The following is a 17,647-nucleotide window of genomic DNA, read 5'->3' as shown; positions in this document are numbered from 1 at the left end:
CAGATAGTCCGCCAGCATATTTTCTGATCCCTTGATGTGGACTGCCCCTATTGAGGTGATATTGATTTCTGTCCAGGACAGAATCTGCTGTGTCAGCATCAGAAGTGACTCCGAACGCGTGCCCCCTTGCTAGTTCAGGTACGCCACCGTAGTGGTATAGTCTGAGAAAACCAATAGGTCTCTTGAACAGACCCTCTCTTGCAGGGCCAAGAGAGCTTTCTCCACAGCTAGTAGTTCCCCGAGACTTGAGGAATGGTCTGCCTCCTCTGGTAACAGCCCTGGGAGTGTGCACCCCAGCCCCACAGACTGACAGACATGTCCACTGACACTAGCAGATCCTCCTATTGCAGAGATGTAATGACTGACCTGGCCGATTCCATACAAAGTTTTTGAATCCAAAAGGAAGATGTTCAGGTCCAGAATAGGTTGAATGCTGTCCTTGGCTTTAGGAACCAGTTGGAATAAAAAGGACCCTTTTCATTGCAGGCACAGGAATACCCAGAAAGCGAGCAATTAATTACTGAAGAGCAGCATGCAAATCATTTAGCCTCTGTGAAAAACTAGGCAGATTTGAAGGCATGAATCAGAGGGAGGAGGGAGAGCGCAAAACTCCAGTCTGTACCCCATGGAGATGACATATCTGACCCAAAATCCAGAAAGTCTCAAATCCAGGTATCTGAGAAAGCCAACAGGTGTCTCTTCCCGCCCCCCCCCCACCACTTTAAAAAGTATGAGCTCCCAATCACAGAGGGAGGCTTGGGGGGGGGGGGGGGATTTGTTGGCAGGAGTATTTGCTTTCTTTTTACTATGCAATAGCGTGCTCTTTACATCAGTGACTTCCTTAATACAGGAGACTAGAAGTTTGCAAAGACAATGATTTTGCACAACGAGTTTGCAGTGTTAACCTGGTCTCCTAATTCTCAGAATCTCAATCCAAACAAGCATCTGTGGGATGTGCTGGAAAGCCAAGTTTGATTCATGGAGGTCCCACCACCCAACTTCCAGACATGGATTGGCAACGGGACAGAAATGGGCTAATTTTTAAAGAGAATAGGTCCTGGCCCACCAACTTGCTAAAGAATATGGCTGCAATATTTAAGGGTAACACCGCACCCCCGCTTCACTTGCTCTGGAAGAGTATACCCCCAAAGTGGGTCTTCAGGGACTAGGACACACCTGTGCGGATCAACACTGTCCTGGTCCTGGATAGCAGATAACTCCATGTGCTACGCAACATGCCAGGGAGTACTGCTTAATGCAGGAAGTCAGAGGCAACTTTGTAGGCCAATCCAGCATAGTCCATGATTTTAGCAGGGTCCGGGCACAGTCCCAGTAACATGCCTATGGTTCTGAGCTGGAAGCTGTGCAAGTAGTTGGAATAGCTAGTGCCCAACAGACAAAAAAAACACAGTAAAAAGAAAAAAAAAAAAAAAGAGCATCCATTACCCAAGGACTCTAGCAACAACAAAAAAAAAAACTGACGATAACTGTCAGTGGGAGGGGTTATTTGAGAGTCTTTACATCTGAAGGTAGCGACATATAACCCAGACATCTAAGAATTTTCCTGTGTCATGTGCTGTACGCTCAAGAAATAACTTTTAAGCAAGAGTTGTGAATCATTTTAAGAAACAAAACTGGTTTATAAAATAAGGCAAAGTTCAACGTGTTCTTAAAGGGAACTAGTTTACATTTTGGAGACTGCATTTGCACATCGCATGCACACTACAGTTACATCGTACCTGGCTCATCTGTAAGATTCTGGAAAGAGCATAGAGTGTACACTGGATGGTGTATGTGTCTTACAGTGTACAATGAAAATAAGGGAAAGAGAAAAGTTTTTTGACAAAAGAGACTTTGCGTGTCTATACTGAAAGAAATACCTATTTTTAAAGTTTAATTCCACTTAAAGTCACTGATTGAAGAATCATTATACAACAGTATTATTAAAAATGCATAACTAATACGCAATGTTTCAGTACTAAAGTAAATGAAATTGAGAACATTTTTTTCCAAGAAAACAAAAACAAAATCACAAGGATAAAAACAGGAAGCTTAACACTGTTGCTTTAAAAAGGCAACCAAAAAGAGCTTAAGATTTAATTTCTACTTGCACGGCTATAAAGCCTGAATTAAATAATGGCAGTTAAAAATCTGGGAGTGATAAAAGCTTAAAGCTATGTGCGTGAGCATTTGCATGTGGGCAGCATTTAAAACTAATTAAAAAGTTTGCCATCACCAGCTGCTCAGTGTTAATTAGTCTTCACATTTGAGTCAGTAAGAAAAAGTGACACGGATGTTACCAAAGACTATCACCTTCACCCACTGTATGGAGAAATGCACAAATTACTCTCGCAAGCATGGATAATCACCAACTTAGCAGCTCTAAGAACTAGGAAAAAATAAATAAACTAACTAACTGCATCAGAGTTCAGAAAACAGCTGCATTATAACCTATGGTCATTAGCAGAAACCGGTCATGAGAAACACAGAGGGTCTCCTTTGAAAATGTTAGTAGTAGCTTCTCACTGCCATGATGACCCTCCTTGCTTCAATATTTTGCATTACAAACCAGCAAGAAATATGCCGAAAAGGGACTTCTTCATTGCACTTTTCTGATCTCCTAACCTACACATTTACTTTAAGCATGCATCTTATTATTTTCTTAAAAAAAAAAACAATAAAAGAAAGAAGGGCACAGCAGGAAGTGTCTATAGACCCAGAGACCATTGGCCTCCAAATAATGTGCAATGGGGACCCCATGATAAATCCATATATTTGAAAAGCAGGAAAAAAAAAAGAAATTGTAAATGCAAACTTAACATACTGAACATTAAGCCAACACAACATATAAAATCAAAATCACTATTTTGATAAATTGTTGGTAGTTACTATTAGTTTAATATTACTTTTCAGTTTTTTTTTTTTTTTTACTGGTTTTTATATTTTCATTCGTCTGCACATTATACTTCTTGTGAGTAGCCCTATGACGAATGCATCTTTAATCACTTTAATCAACAGTATATCAAAGTAATTTCTGTTCATATTTTATGGTTATATAAGTTTACATTGCAGTGTATGTGTCCTCAGCACCTATTACTCGGCATTCAACACCTAGTAGCATTGAATGAAAGGGATTTCCCTATACCTCACTGTCAACTGAATTCTTTCTAATCAGATTAACATCTTTAATCTAAATAATTAAACAGCAAGATGGTCTAATTGTCACTGTTTTAGTCTTGCCTTGAAATTAGACTCTGCTGGAGGTACATGTATTATAAAAATGTGGGTGGAGAGCTTCTTAGCAATAGCCAACAAGAAATGTTAAGATTTATATGATTAATAATGTTTCTTTTTAAAGGATGCACAATTTTTTTTTTTTCAAACATCATACTATGTTTAGGTCAAGCTTACTAGAATGTTCACGATGGTATGCAAATTATCAGACTCAAAAGATACTGTATATAGTCATCTAGTATTCAAATTTACTGCTAAATGTCATAATGGAAAAGCTATTCACAGAATGTCCCATAACTAGTAATGCATTCTCATAAGAAGAAAATCAACACTATTTTAGTACACAAGGGAACCTTAAAGTGGACATGCACCCCAAAAAATAAACTGTCCTTGTGCAAAGATGGTATAGTTAGGTTAGGTGGTCCTGGATAACTGGTGGTCTGTACATGCACTAGCATCCTTCGGTACTTTTGCGCATGCAGTGTAACTTCAAAGATGGCAGCACCAGTGAGGGAGTGTTGTGCTCGCCCCCTCTCTTGGACTACAGGAGAGTCAGGACTCTTCCTACGTTGCAGATAGAGAAAGGAGCTGTGTGTTAGTGGGCGTCCTGACTCTCCTGTAGTCCAAGGGAGGGGGCGAGCACGACACTCCACACCAAGGAGAAAGCCTTGCATTACTGTGTGGAGTTACAGACAGAAGAACAGGAAGTGAGGATTTCTCAGAAAAAATAAGGACATTTAAAAGCAAAATGGAAGGATGAGGTAAGTAAAGGAGGACTGCACTAAGGTAAAGGAAGCTATTTAGGAAAAAAAATTGTACCTTTACAACCCCTTTAAACTGACCTAATTTACAGATGGAAGTTCATTCCTTTTATCTGAAAGAACCAAGATGCAGTGTTTCTCTTTATCACCGTTATTAAACATTTGAGATTTTGTCTTTCCTTCTGACAGCTCTGCTCAGCTCTGCACTTGTTTAACGTTAAATCGGGGGAAATGTTGTATTAAAATCCGAAAGGGGGGGGGGTTTGAAGCGTGATAACGATTAATCGTGCAGCTCTAGTTTTGGTCGGCAAAAATTTCACTGCATCTCTAGCTTTCAGTGCTCCCTCCTCTCTCCTGAAGCCACTGCTGGCTGAGAACAGAGAAGTCGATCACACAACCGAAATGGAGAGGCAAAAAAATTGTTACGTTTATGCATCTGTCTTATACAGGTTCGTAAGCATAGTTGTTAAGAGGCAGGAGATGGTATTTTTAAGATTAGTTTGGGTTAACACATTATTATTCTTTACAGTGAAGGAAACTGACAACTTAACTTCTGTCTCATCTGCTGTTGCCATGGTGCTGTACATGTGATCAGCTATGACAACAGACATTTGATGGCTTGACAGTTCAATTAGGAGCCAACATAAGCACACTAATAACCAACAGCTATAAATTAAAACATGCCTTGAACGCAAGTAATTTGAGAAACCATAAAAAAGTTGGGTTTAATTTCACTTTAGTTTTTCCAGAGTAAAGGTGTTAATGTTCTGGTGTGATGGGTTAAAATGCCATCCACCAGACATTTAACTGTAGCCCAGCTGAGAAGAGTTTGATTAAAAGAAGTGCAGGATTAAAAAAAATAAAAAGCACTAATCCAATACTACAGCTATCCCCTGCTGCTCCAAGACCGAGCGATCACATACATGACTGCCGATCATTCCATTTTCGGTCTTCAGAGAGCAGACCACAGCGACTGTCAGTCACCAGCTCTCTTGCTCTACTTCAAGGGCTCACTGGAACGACGGGGTATGGAGGGGGCAGGAGCGGCTGGCTCAGGCATTCAGCGGTGAGAGGCTGAGCCAGCTGCCTGTCAGGCATCGGGTTGGTCACAACATTGTATGGCTCTGTGACCCACACAAGATGTATGGCCAAATCAGCTAGATATGAGTGTGTGTGGAGGAGCCAAACCAGTGGAGTTGGCCATACATGGAGGGAGGAAAAGCCTATATGCATCACTGCAGGGAAGTGTGGGTATGCAGGAACGCTTCCTTCATCAGCCATTCCACTGCTCAGCCCTCCAGGTTAATATTTGACTGGGACGTGGGAGGTAGGCGTGCGGCTGGTCATGCTTTGTCTCTCGGCTTTTAGAGCTCTCCTTCCCCCTCAATCTTCTCTGCTGATTGAAGGGGATGCTGATGTGCAGACAGGCTAAACAATTTAGCTAGAGCCTGGACACAGGAGCCGTCATTACTTCCTGTGCTGCCTGCCAGGAGAGGAGCGGTCATGAATATGCAACAAGTCTGTCTGCTTACCTGATCTCCATGTGTTCATTAGAGGCTGACCCTGCTCTGGTTCCCCTTTTTATCACTTCCTCTTCCTGTATGGCTCCACCCTAGTCCATCCCAGGAAGCCTATATTAACTGTTGCTCTACAGGTCTGCAGTGCTGTTCAACAGTGTTCCTATGCTTAGTTCCTGTCTGCAGTGTAGTTGCTAGTTCCTGTTTGCAGAGTGCTTCATTCATCTTCCGTGTACCGTTTTGGCTTGTTCCCGACTTCCTTGTCTGCCTGTGCCCCTGACTATTTGCATGTCCCACGGTTATCCTTGTCTGCCTGTTGCCCTGACTTCGGCTTGCTATCACCACTGTTTGTCCTGCTGACTGCTTTCCCTTTCTCCCTGCGGAGTGTGACTTGAGGAATCTCGGGGATGCGACCTGGACCAAGTTGCGGCCAAGACCATCCTTACCATCAAAGGCTCTGGTGAATACAAAACTGGGTCTTAGACTCCGCGCCCTGGGTGATCTTAAGTTCACGCTTCGTCTCTGCTAGCAGTAGTCGGCCATAGGGTTCACATCCCTGTGGTGCATCCCTGACCCCAACGGGGTGCACTCGTCACCTGGCTAAGGGTGACCTGACAGGAGCCTGCTGATGACTGGTAGTGAAAAACTCAGGGTTTAACACTGTGCTGCCCTGAGAGCTGACTGAGGGAATAATGAGGATCCCAGTGATAACCCTGTGCTGCCTGCAGGGAGAGGAGACAGCTCATTGACTAATTAGTATCCCAGTGTTACCTCCCTGTGCTGCCTGTGTATATATATATATATATATATATTAGTGCTGTCAGTTAAACGCGTTATTAACGGCGTTAACACAAACCCATGTTAACGCGTCAATTTTTTTATCGCGCGATTAACGAGGCGGCGTCATCCCGGTACCGTTGTTTAGAGCGGGCGATCGGCTATCCAAACATAACAACCGATGCGGCTAAAAGCCGCTCGGTTGTTATGCGGGAGGGGACATCCCCCTCCCGCTGCCTTTCGCCGCTCTGACCGGGCCTCCCGTCCCACCGGGAGACCCGATCCTCCATCCGGCGCCTTCCGTGTCCAGGCGGAGACTGACACTAAGCCGTAAACGGCTTTGATTCGGTCTCCGCATTGAAATCACGGAAGTGGCGTCATGACGTCACTTCCGGGTTTCTCGGCTGCCAATGGCGCCGGATTTAAAAAAGTACACAGTATTCAGAATCGCCGTTTTCGGCGATCTGAATACTTTGAAGTGCAAAGGAGGGCTCGGAGGTCTTTTAGACCCCCGATCCCTCCATAAAGAGGACCTGTCACCACCTATTGCTGTCACAAGGGATGTTTACATTCCTTGTGAGAGCAATAAAAGTGATCAAAATGTAAAAAAACACAATTTAATATTATAAAAAAAAAATAAATAAATAAGAAAACAAAAAAAAAAAATGTTTTAAAGGGTGAACCTCCTTAATCGCGCGATTAATCGTGAGTTAACTATGACATTAATGCGATTAATCGCGATTAGAAATTTTAATCGCTTGACAGCACTAATATATATATATATATATATATATATATATATATATATATATATATATATATATATATATATATATATATATATATATATATATATATATATATATATATATAATCTCTATCATACATATACACACATTTTTGCAGTAAAAAAAAAATGTATTTTTCAGAGGCGTCTGCAGGGCATTGTACCTGTGATCAGTAAATAGTGGGTGCATTGTCAAGCTCCTGCAGCTTTGTGCCCTTACCTTTTGTATGTTCTTTCAGTTACAAAGTTGGGAGAAGCGCAAGTAAACTATGAGGGCGCTCATCAGCATCCTCACCAGTTCATTGAGAACTACAAGCCATCTGTCATGGTGGCAGACGTGACGTATAGTTTCTAAATTTACAGCTATGGGTGTAGCATATAGCATGATCCAAAGTGAATCTAACCTTTAATGACGGTGCAAATCAAATAAATCATATATTTGTAATACATTATATAGATGACACTGTTCATTGTTTGCAGTAAAGCACAGCAAAAGGGTAAATGACAAAAAGCAGGGATCAACAGTTTTTCTACCTGTGAAAGATTCCAAGGTGTAGGTTGATTTTGCTGCATCCCAAATTTGTTTGGAGCTGTTCCTATATTGCTAACCATCGTTGCTTGTGGACCCATCATGTTAGGAGGGAGTCCCATTACTCCAGATGGAGGATTTCCCACAAATCCATTTGGAATACCCATGCCAACCATCATTCCAGTATTCTGTCCCATTGCAGGCATGGCTTGTCCCATCATGTTTCCCATCATTCCAGCACTTGTAGGAACAGCTACTCCCATTGGTGGAAAAGCTTGGAAATTGCTTGTGGCCTGGGTGGAGTAGGGAATTGCAGAGGAACCCATGAACATGCCTATATGTAACAAAAAACATTGCAATGATTAGTACAGTTATATCAAGGGGATGGAACTAGAAATTCATAGGGTCACAAAAATCTTAATGGAAACCCTGGATTATGTTTTCCAGTAAGTCTGTCTGTCAGTGCGGGGCAAACAACGTTCCTAAATGCTTACAAGAGTGACTTCATCCTACCAGCACCCTTAGCCCTAAAGTGTCAATGGCCCTGAAATCGTTCATGTCTACCAGCCAAACTCGCCAAAGCTTTGTGGTCACATTACTGCAAATGGCAAATATAGGAGCAGAGGGTAGGGAACATTTAAAAGGTGGTCAATCTTATAGTCTCCTGTTCGACTTTAACATCACCAAGGAAACTAAGAAAAGGGGTGGGGGGGGGGGTGTTTTATAATTACAGAGTAATTTAAACCCCACTTTCACCAGCTTTATTGGTGGTAGTGCAATCATAACCATCCCTTTCTCCATGCCAGAATTTCTGGAAGTTGGTTAAGCGGTGGGCATATTAGAATACCTTTAAGGTAACAGATTTGTATATGCTACTATATAAGTTTTAGCCTGGGTGCACACTAGTGCGTGCAAACACAGCATGTGATTCGCACAGGAACCGCACCACATTCCAGTGCGCATTCAGTGCACATGTCTGTGTGGCGCGATTTGAGCCATACATTTTGTATGGTTCAAATCGCATCTGCACCAAAATGGTGCAGGACCCTTTTTTTCTGCATCTAAATTGCATCTTATGGGTGTGTTTTGCAATCTGTTTTGAGGCGTCGTTCATTTAACATTGACACCCGAGGCAGATTGCATGGACACCCGAGGCAGATTGCATGGACACCCGAGGCAGATTGCATGGACACCCGAGGCAGATTGCATGGACACCCGAGGCAGATTGCATGGACACCCGAGGCAGATTGCATGGACACCCGAGGCAGATTGCATGGACACCCGAGGCAGATTGCATGGACACCCGAGGCAGATTGCATGGACACCCGAGGCAGATTGCATGGACACTGTGCGATTGCTATGTGGTGCAATGCGGGAAACACAGAAAACCTTGTGCCTTTTCCACATCACATTAGTGTGAACTAGGGCTCAAAGAATGCGATTGTTAAATTTTTGTGCGATTGATTTTATTAGTAATAATAAGGTCCCTTTCACACTGCGGCCGGAGCGGCGTCAGCGGTAAAGCAGTGCTTTTTTTTAGCAGCGCTTTACAGCCAATTTCGCGTCGCTATTCGGCTGCTAGCGGGGCAGTTTTACCCCGCACTAGCGGCCGAGAAGGGGGTTAAAAATCACTGCAAAGCGCCTCTGCAGATGTGCATTGCATTGCAGTGTCCCACCGATTTCAATGGGCAGGAGCGATGAAGGAGCATTATACACACCGCTCCAAAGATGTGGCTAGCAGGACTTTTTTTTACTGCCCTACTAGCGCACCGCTCCAGTGTGAAATCCCTCGGGGCTTTCACACTGGAGACACAGCAGCGGCTGTTTCAGGTTGGTTTGCAGGCGCCATTTTTAGCACAATAGCGCCTGCAAAATGACCCAGTGTGAAAGGGGTCTAAAGCATGCTACACAATAGTACAACACTACAATGTGGATTTTATCTTGTTTAAAAAGCGCTGCACTATTTTTGTTTTATGTTGCTACTCACAGATAGCCTTGTTTGGTGGGGTTTATCTGATTTGGTGGATAGCATCTGATTTTACTGAATTTTGTTTTTGGTCTTATTTTGGTTTAGCACAAAATATTTACCAGGAGTAGAAACTTTTTTTTATTTACATCTTATTACTGCAGTAGCACAGGAAAACCTCTCTTTACTAATATAAATCTGATATTAAGAAAGAAGCTAGGGAATGCAAAAAACGTATACTCAACGATGCTGTATTTGTCCCCCGTTGCATCTAAGACCAAGAACCAACTGATCAAAGACCATGGATCACTCAGTTCTCTGTCTTCAGTCACCGACTCTCTGCTCTGCCCCTCCAGCGCTCACTGGAGTGCCAGGCTGTGGAGGGAACAGGAGTGGCTGGGCTTAGTCTGCCAGCAGCCGCCGTTAGGCCACTGTTGGCTGAAAAAGAGATCACAGGAGCACTGAACGAAGTGCACTCACAGAAAAGATTTTGCCAATATTTTCAGACCTAGCACTCTCGGTCATCATATATATATTATATTACAGATTTTTAGTTTAGGGGCAAAGTACTGCTCAGGCCAAAAATTCAATGAGATTTGAACTGAGAGATAAAAAGGTTCCCAGGTAGATTATCACACAGCTGGGGATTTTATTTTTGTTACAAAAGCAATCAATAATACTTTATCTTGGGTAGCCTCCTGAAAGTAGCTGTCCTCAGAAACTGGGAACATTTGGTCACCCTATAATACATATATTAGGAGCCCCAACCTCAAACAGAATGCTATGTACAATGTTTAAAATTGCCCAAACACTGCAAAAATATTTCGTACTATATATGGAGTGAAAATGTAATTTCAGAAACAGTGGCGGCAATTTTTTTTGGGGGGTGGGGCGTGGGAAACAGAGCACCCGCCCTCCCCTGGGTCGGGTGGTCAGTGCACTTACCTCAACCATAGGCGGCTTCCCTGGCTCTCTTTCACGAGCATCACAAGCGGGAATCGCTTTCCCCTGCTCGGCGGCTTCCGTCTCCCCCCTCCTCAGAGGCGGCCAATCAGAACGATTCTTCTTTCGGCCAATCGTGAAATGCATCTCACGCCCGTGTTGACCGATTAGCCCAGAGATGCGATACAGTGTTAGAATAGCAAATTTTAATTCGCTAGTATAACACACCTGGAAGGGCTCCGGCGCAATGCTCTGTGTCTGGAGCCCACCCTATTTTGAAGCTTATTAGAGTCTTTGGCTCTAATCAGGCGCTTAAAAAAAGAAACCATGCCGCAGTAATTCATGTACCCAGCATCCTTAAAGGGGTCGGACGCATGACTAGAGGGTGGTGGCGGCGATGGAAAGGGGAGGTGGTGCCTCTGCGCCCTTAATGGATGGGCCGCCCCTGTTCAGAAACACGAGCAGCTAAACCAAATTATTAAAAGAAACAAAAAATAAATAAAAAAACATTTCAGACAGCTATGCAGATAACTCTCCTGAATTCCTCAAATCCTGCACCAATCATACATATTAAATTAATATTTACCTGCAGTATTTTGCTGCTGCAGGTTTGTTGTGCCATAAAGTGACAAGATTGAGTCTTTTGACAAGGGCTTTTTGGGAACTTCTTCAGATTTTGTGGTTTGATCAGTAAATAAATCTAGATCTCCAGAAGCAGGAGGTACGATAGCTGCTGGGGCTGTGGATGTAACCTTAAAGAAAGAAATGAGAAAAAAAATCAGATATGCATTAAGATAAATAAAAAAATAAATAAAAACTATTTACTAATCTGCAATATGCACTTTTTTTTTTAGGGGGCTTTACAGCATCTCGCTAGATCATGCTTTCTATTAATACAATATATAACAAACTTTTTTTTCCCCATTCAATTAAGGCATACAATAATCAATAAGCCATAGCATCCAGATAGCATGATCAGTAAAAATTGGTACCGCAATAAAACAAACACTTTAACCAGACCATGCTTTACATGACAATATTCTTGTGGCATTTATAAAATAGAAGATGTAATGGTAATCCATTAGATTTGTAAATCGCATATTAAAGCCGTTTTATTCTTTACCAGTTGGTTTCTTTTTTTCATCCAACTGAACCAGTTTTCAGATTTTGCTAAATGCAGCAACGACTGCACTGTAACTGACCCCTCAACTCTGGAGTATTTGCATGTTTCCTGTACATACTGTATATGGACAGCCCAAGCAGAGTAAAATCTAGTTTAAGTACACCAAGGCTGGGTTCACACTTATGCAAATTGGTTGAGGGCTTCTCCACATCAAATTCACATGACAAGAGATTGTGACCGTCTCTCAATGCCGTGGCGGCTGCAGAGCGGTTTTGCCTCGGAAACGGAGAACAGGGATGCACTGGACCCCTTGCTGTGAGCCACTCCGCAAACAAGCCTAATAAATTAAAGCCAAACTCCAGTTAATACTTTGTAAGAAGTTACAGCAAACATTTTTTTTCCTTTTGAGTTAAATGTTTTATCCAAATAAAAGCGGACCATTGTAAGCACCCCTGGCAGAGGCAGATGGTTTGTCTCAACCCTCAAACTGCATAATTTGCAGGACAGCTTGTTCTGCTGAAAAATAACAGTCTTATGCCGCGTACACACGATTTGAAATTCTGACAAGAAAACTGTGTATTTTTTTCTGACGGAATTTTGGCTCAAACTTGTGTTGCATACACAAGTTCACACCAAATTCCAACCGTCAAGAACACGGTGACGTACAACACTACGACGAGCAGAGAAAAATGAAGTTCAATGATTGCAAAAATGCATGTTTTTTTGCACGTCAGAATTGCATTCAGACTATCGGAATTTCCGACAAGAACTTTTCCCATCTGAAAATTTGAGAATCGGCTCTCAAATCTTTTCTGTCGGAAATTTCGACAGAAAAAGTCAGATGGGGGCCTACACACGGTTGGAATTTCCGACCAAAATCTCACAAACTTTTCTTGTCGGAATTTCCGATCGTGTGTGTACGCGGCATTACTGGCCGTATTGTTAAGTGCAAATAAAAGAAAGCCAGCCTAAAAATAGGCAATATAATAAATGTTTGCTTTTGGGTTTAAAACCGCTTTAAACACTTCAAGGATTTATATGTTGGCTCTCCCACACAAGTAAACAAATCGACATTTACAAATTGAAAAAAGCTTACTGTCCTTAGCTTCAATATTCACAAACATATTTTGATTAGGCTCTTAATTCTGAAAACCCAACTTCAACCAAATCCTTTTATTTGGATAAAGTGGGGAGGGATAGGACCACTATTATAACTTTTGAAGAAAAAAGAAAACTGCGCTGAAATCAACCTAATAAGCTACAACTGAAAGTGAAATACACACAAAATAGCAACAAGAGAAAAATATTTCTGCGCTCTTAAAGTGACATGATATAAACTAAATAAATAGAAAACGAGAAGTACCGTATTTATCGCGGTATAACGCGCACCCCTAAAGTTGCCCCCAATCCTGTGGAAAAAAAGTTTTTTTGTACTTACAGTTTTGGTGTCTTGCACGGCGTCCATCGGCGGCCTCGTCGGGTCCGGCGTTCTTCTGTGGCTTTGGGTGTCCTCTTCGTCGGGTCCGGCGTCCTTCTACGGCTTCGGGTGTCCTCTTCGTCAGGTCCGGCGTCCTTCTGCGGCTTCGGGTGTCCTCTTCGTCGGGTCCGGCGTCCTTCTGCGGCTTCGGGTGTCCTCTTCGTCGGGTCCGGTGTCCTTCTGCGGCTTCGGGTGTCCTCTTTGTCGGGTCCGGCGTCCTCCCCGCGCCGAGTTTTGAATACTGCGCCGACATATACAGAGCGCAGTACACTCGTGTATTGCCGGCAATGCTCGGCTACCCGCGCTGACGTCCTGTACGTCCAGGACGTGAGTGCGGAAGGAGCCGAGACTGCCCGACTATACCCGAGTGTACTGCGCTCGGTATATGTCGGCGCAGTATCCAAAACTCGGCGCGGAAAAGCGGGTATCGGCATATACCGCACACCCACGATTTTGCCCTGATTTTCAGGGCAAAAAAGTGCTCGGTATACGACGATAAATACGGTAATTGAGTGAATAGATATAGGAAAGTCCCAACTATGAAATATGTGACTTATATAAAGTCCTCCAATGGCATTTGGGGATTCACGTGGTTCCTTCAAAAGATCAACAACCAAAAGTTCAGTGAGAATCTTATGACTCGTTACATACAGCGAATCCACCACCACACAAAGTGCACGCTTACAAGCTGCACAAGTTTAGACACTTGTGGCCAATACCCAGCCAAGGACTTTTCCTCCAAAGCCTTCAAACGTTGATCTGGTCAGGACTGTAATTAGTGGTGGAACATTTTTTGGACCCATACACGGTTCGACTCAAAATGAAAGGACAGGGGAAAAAAAAAAAAACGCCATAGGACCCCAGGATGACATCAGATTAGTGACAAAACGCGTCAGAAGGAGTGAGGTGCTGACGTCACTGCGCTATACGTCCCTCTTGCATGGGTGTTTGTATTGCTGCCAGCTGCAAAAAAGGGTCATTTTGGGGGCTTTCATACTATCCTGCCATTTTTTTTTTCACAGAAAGGGAAACTTTTTGTTGTATTTTTATCTTTCTAAAGTAAAAAAAAAAAACATCCCAAACAGCGGTTATTAAATACTACCAAAACGATAAACTTTATCTGTAAAAATTGTCAGTAAAAACTATCACAGCACTGAAAACCGATAAATGGCCTCAAAAAGGGATATTACAGGCTGGTAAGTGGTTAAGAAAAGATATCTGAGAAACCCAAAGAAGCATTAGGCAGTTCATCTTGTCAACACCAAAATAAAACCAAATTATTCGTTTGAATGGACTGACTTTTTAACAAGGATACATACCAAGTACTCTGGATTAAGGATGAGCTCAGGCGTGTGCGCAGCCGCACGTGCAGAGCACACCAGGAAGTCGGCATTGTGCTACGCTAATCATTTTCCCAATCCGCGGCTGCAGAGATCTGGAAATGTCACACTGCCTGTGATTAGCGCAGTGCAGACTTTCTGGCGGGCTCTGCACGTGCGCCTGCGAACACACCTGACCTCATCCTTCCTTTGGATGGATCCCTTCATTCAAAGAAGAACTTGTTTAACTGTAGGCAGACATTTTAACACCGTAAATGACTTCAACTGCTCCGATTCCTAGTCTTGAAATGAATCAATTTCTGCGAGTGTACCTTAAAATGGAGCTTTCCTAGATTCATCCAATTTACAAATCTACACTGTGCAGCAAATGCCTTTTCCAAACCTTTGACTTCTCCCACCTCTGCAGAAAATGTATATTGTCTACTAACTAGCCGGATCTCCTGCTGAACTTCCCTCAATCCCCAGAGGACAAGTTCTCTGAAACAAGAGATACTGAAGGCAAATAATGCATCGCTAATTGTGCTTCCAACACAGGCCATCCAAAGCATTCTATGCCAGGAATAGCAGCCTTGTGTCTTAGTCACGGGAAGTTTCTTCTCCCACTGAACTACAGTGCGTGTGCATAAGAAATTCAATGCAAATAAGAGTATGCTGAATACATTATAATAAATAAATGATCTTGAGCAAAATTATAATAAAGTTTTTTGGAGGAGAAACAAAATTTGTCAAAAATAACGTGGAATTCATCATAAAAAAACAACAACTTTACCTTTCACTGCATTCAAAAATTCTATAAATTTATCAGAATTAATAAGATTTTGCATACTGCTGTAAAATGACAAAAGCTCTGCAAACATAAATTAACATAATGCATAATATTTACCTGCTGTGGGTGTTAAACATAATGGTTATGTTAAAGTGATGCTGTTTAATTGACAGGGTCCCTTCGATTTACGAAATACCTTTTTCCTAATCAATACACAGCAGCCACATGACCCAGCTCATTCCCAGTCTGTCTGCAGGGAAGCATAAGCAGGAAGAGCTTCTAGTGCTCTGCTGCCAGTCACATGTACAAAAAAACAAACATAAAAAGCATTTGGAATACAGAGTAAAAATAAAATCAAACTGTTTTCTATAGACAACAAATATATATATATTTATCATCTTTTGACAATAGCATGGTGTGGGTGGATTTCTGCCAGTCACGGCTGTTACACCCCTCCAGTGTATGTCTTAGGAGGAGGTGAAGCCTCCATCAATCTACAGTGAGGAAAACAATTATTTAATCCCCTGCTGATTTTGTACATTTGCCCACTGACAAAGAAACCATCCGTTAAAAATGTAATGGTAGAGAAGAGAGTAGCGAGAGAACAGAAAAACGCATTTCAAAAAAGTTATAAAAATTGATTTGCATTTTAATGAGTGAAATAAGTATTTGCAAAACATGACTTAGTACTTGGTGGCAAAACCTTGTTGGCAATTACAGAGGTCAGACGTTTCTTGTAGTTGGCCATCAGGTTTGCACACATCTCAGGAGGGATTTTATCCTACTCCTCTTTGCAGATTCTCTACAAGTCATTAACCACTTCCCACCCGGCCTATAGCAGATTGACGGCCTGGAAGTGGTTCTGTCATCCTGACTGGGCGTCATATGACGTCCAGCAGGATAACATGCCAGTGCAAGGGTGCGCAGTCATCGCTGGTGCTGTGTTTCAGTCTGGCACACTGCATCTCCGATCGTAGCAAGGAGCCTCTGAAGGAGGCTTACCATGTGATAAGCTATGACCAATCACAGCTGATCATCGCGTGAATCAGGAAGTGCCAGTAAACGGCTTTCCTCGGTTTGCGCTAACAGGAAAAGCCAATCTGCGGCTCTCCCCGTCAGAAGGGGGGGTCTGTGCTGATATTCAGCACACTGATTATCAGCACAGCCACCATCAGATGTGCCAATCAGTGCCCAATAGCTGCCAGTCTGTGCCCATAACAGTGCCAATCAGTAATACCTGTCAGTGCCATTCAGATGCAAATCAGTAATGCCTGTCAGTAGCCCATCAATGCTTCCTATCCAGTGCCCCTTATTAGTGCCCATCAGTGCCACCTATGAGTGTAATGTCCATCAGTGCTGCATATCAGTGCTGCCTATCAGTGCCTATAATTTCTACATATCAGTGGCGCCACATCAGTGCATCCACATCAGTGCCCATCAATGAAGGAGAAAACAAAATGTTATAACAATCGAAGAAATTGTATTTTATTTTTTAAATCGATTTTTTAGTTTGTTTAGCAGAAAAAAAATACCCCAGCGGTGATCAAATAGCACCAAAAAGAAAGCTTCATTTGTGGGAAAATTATAAAAATTTGGTTTGGGTACAGTGTTGTATGACTGCGCAATTGTCATTCAAAGTGTGACAGTGCTGAAAACGGAAAATTGTCTGGTATTGAAGTGGTTAAGGTTTTGAGACTGAGGTTTGGGAACTCGAACCTCCAGCTCCCTCCACATATTTTTCCATGGGATTAAGGTCTGGAGACTGGCTAGGTCACTCCAGGACCTCAATGTGCTTCTTCTTATGCCACTCGTGTTGCCTTGGCCAAGTGTTTTGGGTCATTGTCATGCTGGAATACACATACAAGACCCATTTTCAATGCCCTGGCTAAGGGAAGGAGGCTCTCACCCAAGATTTGACAGTACATGGCCTCCTCCATTGTCCCTTTGATGTGGTGAAATTGTCCTGTCCCCTTGGCAGAAAAACACCCCCAAAGCAACATTTTTCCACCTCCATGTTTGACAGTGGGGATGGTGTTCTTGAGGTCATAAGCAGAATTCCTCCTCCTACAAACACAGCGAGTTGAGTTGATGCTAAAGAGCTCAAATTTGGTCTCATCTGACCACAAAACTTTCACCCAGTTCTCCTCTGAATCATTCAGATGAGGTGTTCATTAGCAAACTTCAGACGGGCCTGTACATGTGCTTTCCAGAGCAGGGGGACCTTATGGGCGCTGCAGGATTTCAGTCCTTCACGGCTTAGTGTGTTACCAATTGTTTTCTTGGTGACTATGGTCCTAGCTGCCTTGAGATCATTAACAGAATTCTCTGTGTAGTTATGGGCTGATTCCTCACTGTTCTCATGATCATTGAAACTCCACAAGGTGAGATCATGCATGGAGCCCCAGATTGAGCGAGATTGACATTTATT

General features: G+C 42.7%; 1 protein-coding gene across 2 annotated transcripts in view; it reads right to left on the bottom strand.

Moving 5' to 3' along the window:
* SMAP1 (small ArfGAP 1) overlaps positions 1–17,647 on the bottom strand; it is a 311,133-nt gene that overhangs the window by 17,438 nt on the left and 276,048 nt on the right. For both annotated transcript variants that reach the window (XM_040349919.1, XM_040349920.1), the window contains 2 exons: positions 11,100–11,265; positions 7,611–7,939 (listed from right to left, as the gene is read on the bottom strand). In XM_040349919.1, the coding sequence (XP_040205853.1) occupies positions 7,611–7,939; positions 11,100–11,265 (495 nt within the window). The remainder of the gene's footprint in view (positions 1–7,610; positions 7,940–11,099; positions 11,266–17,647) is intronic.

The sequence above is a fragment of the Rana temporaria genome, chromosome 4, assembly GCF_905171775.1.
Source record: "Rana temporaria chromosome 4, aRanTem1.1, whole genome shotgun sequence".
Taxonomy (NCBI): Eukaryota; Metazoa; Chordata; class Amphibia; order Anura; family Ranidae; genus Rana; species Rana temporaria.
Note: the sequence above shows the minus strand (reverse complement) of the source record. Positions and strands in the feature narration are given on the sequence as shown.